Source organism: Vicia villosa, linkage group LG3 (assembly GCF_029867415.1).
Source record: "Vicia villosa cultivar HV-30 ecotype Madison, WI linkage group LG3, Vvil1.0, whole genome shotgun sequence".
Taxonomy (NCBI): domain Eukaryota; kingdom Viridiplantae; phylum Streptophyta; class Magnoliopsida; order Fabales; family Fabaceae; genus Vicia; species Vicia villosa.
The window spans coordinates 214,262,528-214,269,498 of NC_081182.1; the positions used below are offsets into that span (position 1 = coordinate 214,262,528).

The following is a 6,971-nucleotide window of genomic DNA, read 5'->3' on the forward strand; positions in this document are numbered from 1 at the left end:
ATTCTCTCTACATGTCCAAACCACCTAAGTTTATTTTCACCATTTTATTTATTATAGACGCTACCCCCGACACTCTATAATATTTTCATTTTAGTTTCATTATGTCGAGTCTTATCACACATTCACCACAAAATTCTCATCTCTGATACATTTGTTTTTTTTTCTTAGTGTTGATTATTAACCATCCAATATTTTGTCCCACACAAAATCAAAATCACACGTCTTAGTATAATATAGTCTCAAACTTTCATCACCACTATATTAGAAACGCTTCATCAATAGTTAAAAAATAATAATTTAATAAAATCATACATTTTTTATTTTTAAGAAATATTTAATTTATAAATATCACAAAATTTAAATTTTAAACTAATAGAGTATACTTATTTAACTTAATTACCAATTATATTTTATTAATATTCATTTTTAATATAATAGTTATTATGAAATGAAATAAGTACATTAATTTTCTATTTCAAAAAATTCCTTAAAAAGCCTTGATTAACGCCAAGTGATTGATATTATTTTTTTATGTGCTTACTACACTATAAAAAGGGTAGCACATAACTCATTTTGCTTCAACCAAGAAGTCATCATAAACCAAATTCCAAAGCAAGAAAAGCACTTTACTGTTTGAGCATGATGAAGAAAACTCCAGTGCTTTTCTTGTTACTTATCCTCATCACATGTTTGTTGGTTGTTGAAAATGTTGAATGCAAGCCAAATTACAGAGAAGCTTTGGCAAAATCTTTACTGTTTTTTCAAGGACAGAGGTCAGGAAAACTCCCTCCTGATCAACAAATCAAATGGAGATCCAATTCTGGTCTTTCTGATGGGCGTCAAGCCAATGTAATATACTTCTTTTTCCTTTTTATTATTATTTTTTATTCGTTTGCATGCTATTTCTGTATGCCGTTTTTAGTCTATTAAGGTTGTTTTTCTTGTTTGTCACCTCGATGATTCGAGTTCAAAAACATGAAAAAAAGGTGGGAGGGATAGTTCAACTGGTTTAAACTAATTGACTTAATAGTTATATGAGTTCGAGGTTTAGGGTTCGACCTTTAAAACTCGGGTCGAATTAGATGTTTCAACTAGTTGAATCGAGTACAATTAGGTTGAATAATTGTTACTTCGACTTATTTTTTGTTTTGTTAATGTGTGTTTGGAAACACGGTTCACTGCCGCCATCGCACGTTTGGAGCTCTCCCACCGTAATTTTTCAGAAGGTTGAATAATTATTAGTTCGACTTATTTTTTGTTTTGTTAACGTGTGTTTGGAAACACGGTCCATTGCCGACACCGCACATTTGGAGCCCTCCCACCGTAATTTTTCAAAAGCTCCTATTGGTAGCTTTTATCCACCGTAATTTTTAATAAATTTCAAACATAGGCTTATTTATTTATTTTTCATCTGATTTTTATTATTTAAACATAATTGTATTTATCTTATCTTATACTTGCTATATTTGATTTACTATTTAAATATTGCAAAAGTATGTTTCTTTTGGAGCCAACATAATAAGTTTGAAAATTTTCAATGTTCAACTAACCATAAAAGTATGTACCTTGTTGAATCTGTTACTTTTTGTTGACTAGTGGTTTTTGTACTCTTCTATATGATGTTTAGTTTCTTGAGTCATTTTCCTTTGGTTGTTGAGATGTTTTTTTAATCACTTTTGAGTGCTTCAAAATCAATTATGTTGGGAAATGATTCTGTTCTGTACATTGCTGAAAGATTCTAATTTTACAGTTCTGAATAAAGACAGAAGTCAAATAATAAAGTTGGAGTATGGTCTTTTTCTTCTGTCAATATTTGCAACATTATAAAATTCATATTATTTAGTATGTTTGGATATTCTGTAACAAAAAATTGATTTTAAGTAAATTGATTATTTAAAATAAATTTTCATTAAAAATAAGTTGAAAATAAAATTATTTATTTTTTATTAAAATTAGTTAAATAATAAATTTTAGTGTTAAAATCATGTTTAAAGTTAAAAATTACAAATCGAACCCGCGACTCAGCACCTAATGTTTATACATAGTTATTTTTACTTTAAAAATAAAAGTTATAAGTTGTTTCCAAAGTTAGTAAAAAAAACTTATAAAAATAAGCTGAAAGTGCTAAGACATTGTTTGGCGCAGGTTGATTTAACTGGAGGCTACTATGACGCAGGAGACAATGTGAAATTCAATTTTCCAATGGCATTCACAACAACAATGCTATCATGGAGCACAATCGAATATGGAAAGAGAATGGGACCTCAAATGAAAGAAGCAAGAGCGGCGATTCGCTACGCCGCCGACTATTTCCTCAAATGTGCAACATCAACACCTGGAAGACTTTACGTCGGTGTCGGAGATCCAAACGTCGATCACAAATGTTGGGAAAGACCAGAAGATATGGATACTGCTAGAACGGTTTATTATGTATCTTCGAAGAATCCCGGTTCTGATGTCGCGGCTGAAACCGCTGCTGCACTTGCTGCAGCTTCTATTGTTTTTAGAAAAGTTGATCCATCTTATTCTAAGCTTTTGCTGAGAACTTCACAGAAGGTTTATCAGTTTGCTTTGCAGTATCAAGGCTCGTACAGTAATTCACTCGGTTCCGCTGCTTGTCCGTTTTATTGCTCGTATTCCGGATTCAAGGTAAACTTGTTTTCTAGTTAGTCGCAACTTTCAATAAGCCTATGTTGTTAGGTTGGACGTCAACATCAGGTCTCAAACCACCCTGACTCTCTGTGAGTTTCAGTGGTTATGACCACTTCGTCTACCGATTAAAAAAAAAGTGTTATTCTAATAAGTTTTACTTATTTTCAGGATGAACTATTGTGGGGAGCTGCGTGGCTTTTTCGAGCAACAAACGCGGTTTACTATTACAAATTGGTGAAATCTTTGGGAGCTGATGATCAACCTGATATCTTCAGCTGGGATAACAAATATGCTGGTGCACATGTTCTTCTTTCAAAGGTAAGTTTCTGATATGAGAAAAACAATTTCTTAGTCTCAACATTGTCTAACTTATTCAGTTTCTATTGTTACTGCAGAGAGCATTGTTGAATGGTGATAAGAACTTCGATCAATATAGACAAGAAACCGATAATTTCATGTGCAAGATCTTGCCTAACTCGCCCTCTTCAACTACACAATATACACAAGGTTCAAACAAACAATCGATCTTCTGAATCACAACTCGGTTATCGATTTTGATAACCACCGTCATGATGATTACTAATATTCATGAATGTGCAGGAGGACTCATGTTCAAGTTACCTGAGAGCAATCTCCAATATGTGACAGCTATAACATTCTTGCTTACGACCTATTCAAAGTATATGTCAGCAACAAAGCACACGTTTAACTGCGGCAACGTTTTGGTCACTCCGAATACCATAAGATCCATAGCGAAAAGACAGGCAAGTCTTGTTCATTCAACCGTATATTGACTTCGATATTCTCTTCTCCAATTTGCTGATAAATTTTGTTTCGAATTTTGAATTTCAGGTAGACTATATATTAGGTGAAAATCCTCTAAGAATGTCGTATATGGTAGGGTACGGTCCATACTTTCCAAAGAGAATTCACCATAGAGGTTCGTCGTTGCCGTCACTATCAGTTCATCCACAAACCATAGGCTGTGATGGAGGTTTCAATCCATTTTTCCATTCAATGAGTCCTAACCCTAACATATTAGTCGGAGCCATAGTTGGAGGTCCGAACCAGAACGACGGGTTTCCGGATGATCGCGGTGATTACAGCCATTCTGAACCGGCAACTTACATCAACGGTGCTATTGTTGGACCTTTAGCATACTTTTCTGGAAACAAGTAATGTTAGATTTGACTTCGATAGCAAGGCTAAAACGAAACCTTGCTATCGAAGTATAGATATTGTCACTCGTCTATACCCAACATAGGGATGTCGACCAACTCAAAAATCGGATGGTAGACTATGAAGTGATCAGTGTTAATTTTCAGTCTTCGATACAAAAAATGTAACTTCTATTAATCTTAAATTTAATCGAACATGTTATATTCTCGTAATCTCTAATCACACTTTTCTTTAACAGTAAAGAAATGTTCTTTGTCTAATCTAGTTTCCACAAAGCAAGATCTTCGTTTTCTTAAACATGAAATAAAAACAAAAACGCTAGTGCTATATTTTGGAAAGCAGCAAAGCTAGATCTTCATCAGATACCTTAACTTCGACGTACGATCCCAACGATGCAGCAAGTCTCGCAGCTAATTGATGTTTGCACTGAAAAACGCACACACCGCAGCGCAATGATAAGAATGCCTACAGCGAATTTTGAAATACGAAGAAATAAAAAACAAGAAAGTATAAGGCCTTACACATAGCTGTTCCCCTCTGTTGACAACATCATAGAAGAAAGAATAACATGCACAAAAGTTTTCTGCAAAACACAGATACTGGTCTTTTTTCCGTGATTCCCCTGTAACCTAAACAAATGAAGAATGAAGAATATGCATATATTAACTTAAATCAAAATCATCAACGATTCGTTACATTGTCATGAAACTTTGCTAATAATAGTCAGAATTTAAAAACCAGAAACAAAATAATATCTCTAAGCCAAGTATTAGATGCAACTAAAGAAGCACGGGTACGAACACGACATTGATAGACAAACACCAATAAAAATTTGAGAAAATGAAAGTTGGAAAAGTCAAAATTGATTTTGATATTTTGATGTTCACAAGTAAAACTGATTTCAATTTCATCATAATGAATCTTGCACTATCAATTCATTCAAAATCAAACACACAATGAATTCAACCACATATGCGAAATGTCGGTGTCCGACACAAGCATCTGTCAAACACCGACTACGGACACGCCTTCAATCTAAAATGTCAGCTCGCTTCATCATTCAAGTGTTCCAAAAATGTATGTCTGAAACCGAAACTGAAACCGATACTAACACATGTGATTACGTTTAAGTTATTCATTTTTTTCAAATTATTACAGGTGTCAACGTGTCAGTGTCAGTGTGGTGTTTCTGGTGTTCGTGTTTTATAGAACAAAAATCTATTGAATGTAAGTAAAGAAACAAAGGTGAAACCTGAAAGATAAACCTTCCACTTGGTTCACCAGAAATCCTCTTAACACCTCTTTGATCAACTATTCTAGAAGCTCCCTCAAAGTTCTTACCAAACAAAAAATGTAAACTGTATTTTCACAAAAACATACAAATTTCAAACACAATAACAACAACAACAACAATCTATGCTATGAACTGAAACAAGAAAAAACAGTAAAATGGAAGGGAATATACTTACATATAAAGTTGATCATCATTCACTGTCAATTGAAATAAAACCAAAATTAGGGTTTCAAATTTTGGATTGAAAAATGAAAGTATATAAATACACATTAATGTTTATACCTCTGTGTGTAGATTCAATTTCCTTCCACACTTTTTCTGCTACTAAATTACATTCACTCATTCTCAATTTTCCACTCACTACCCCCTTCAACAAACAAAAAAAAAAAAATAATAAAACTAATTGCAACAAAATTAAAATGGTTCATTTTCTAGAAAACCAGACCGGTTTCATAAAGAAACCGATCCGAATTTTAAAAACCGGGCTATAAAACCGAAAACCTCCGATGTTTTCAACCATAGCAGTTCGCATAGACCCTTAGAGTGTGTTTGGTTCGAGTTAGATGGGAGGGGAGGAGAAAAAATATTTTAAATTAAATGTGTTTGATTCAAATTTTACGAGCGTTGGAGAGTAAAATTCCTCCAAAACATAGTTTTTGCGTTCCCAAATCGGGGGATTTGGAGGAGATGGAAGAGAATTTGAACATTGATATTTTAAAATTTATTATAATTACTATAATATCCTCAGTTTTATTTTAATATTTCAAAATTATTCATTTTCTTTTGTATTACTGATCTCTTCTGTGTGATTTTTCTCGTTTCTATCAACTTATTATAATTATTATTCACCTTTAAATTATTTTAAAATTTTTGTACTTAATATAAATCATAATTTATAATCATTATAATTTTTTGATTTTTTTATAACTCTTTTATGTTTATTTATATTTTTTTCTAATTTTGTTATGTATTCTATCATATATTTTTTTTATATCAAACTTTAAATATTTCATTTTAATTTTTTAATTTATTTTATTAAAATATTTGAACCGTTTATATTTATTAATAAATTATTTTATGTATTTGATATGTTAAATAATTCATTATAATTTAAAAGTTGTTATCAACATATAGTTTAATTTGTTTTTGAACATGTTATTTGAATTAAGTGAACTCAATTTTTTAATATTATATAGTAAATTATAATTTTTTAGTCACTCAATATTAAAAATTTTACTAATAAAAAAATATGTATAAATTTTTCACATTTGAATATCATATTGTTTCACTTATATGAGATAATAAGGATAAAAATGTAAATTATTAATAAAACTTCTCCCCTCTCCCTCCTGAACCAAACATATTTTTAATCAAAATCCCTCCATTCTCCTTCCCTTCCCTCGTTTGAACCAAACACCTATCTAATTAAAAAAATCCCCTCAAAATTTTCCGATTACTGAAAAGAAGCAAAGCAACGTCTTGTTTTGTGTTGTATCTTGTTTTCAAATGGCAAAATACCCTTTTTCGTCCCTTAACTTTATCTCGGGGTCCATTTTGGTCCCTTAATTTTTAAAACGTTCAAATAGATCCCTTATCTATTAAAAAGGTGTCACGTTTATCCTTCCGTTTGCTTCCGTTAGCAATGTTCTGTTTTTCTTATCCACGTGGCTGATATGAAGGATGATGTGGCATAGGCTCATCATCAAGTTCAGAAAAATTCAAAAAATTGCTTTCACCAAGGTTTAAACCTTGGTCACAAGGGTTGCAAACATATTACCTTACCACTTGTCCACTTCGTTTTTTCTGATAAAATTTACACATTAAATATAATTATTGTAATCTTAAT

General features: G+C 31.8%; 2 protein-coding genes across 2 annotated transcripts; one reads left to right on the forward strand and one right to left on the reverse strand.

Moving 5' to 3' along the window:
* The first annotated feature begins 594 nt into the window (after positions 1–594).
* Positions 595–3,876, forward strand: LOC131593501 (endoglucanase 9-like). The gene is made up of 6 exons (XM_058866004.1): positions 595–849; positions 2,146–2,649; positions 2,821–2,970; positions 3,048–3,159; positions 3,253–3,420; positions 3,509–3,876. The coding sequence occupies exons 1-6, from the start codon at positions 640–642 to the stop codon at positions 3,829–3,831; spliced, it is 1,467 nt and encodes a 488-aa protein (XP_058721987.1). The 5' UTR covers positions 595–639; the 3' UTR covers positions 3,832–3,876.
* Positions 3,877–3,999: 123 nt separating this feature from the next.
* Positions 4,000–5,500, reverse strand: LOC131593502 (uncharacterized). The gene is made up of 5 exons (XM_058866005.1): positions 5,408–5,500; positions 5,301–5,322; positions 5,084–5,189; positions 4,353–4,460; positions 4,000–4,257 (listed from the first exon to the last, which is right to left on the reverse strand). Exons 1-5 carry the CDS (start codon positions 5,466–5,468, stop codon positions 4,156–4,158), a joined length of 399 nt encoding a protein of 132 aa, XP_058721988.1. The 5' UTR covers positions 5,469–5,500; the 3' UTR covers positions 4,000–4,155.
* Between the last annotated feature and the right edge of the window lie 1,471 nt (positions 5,501–6,971).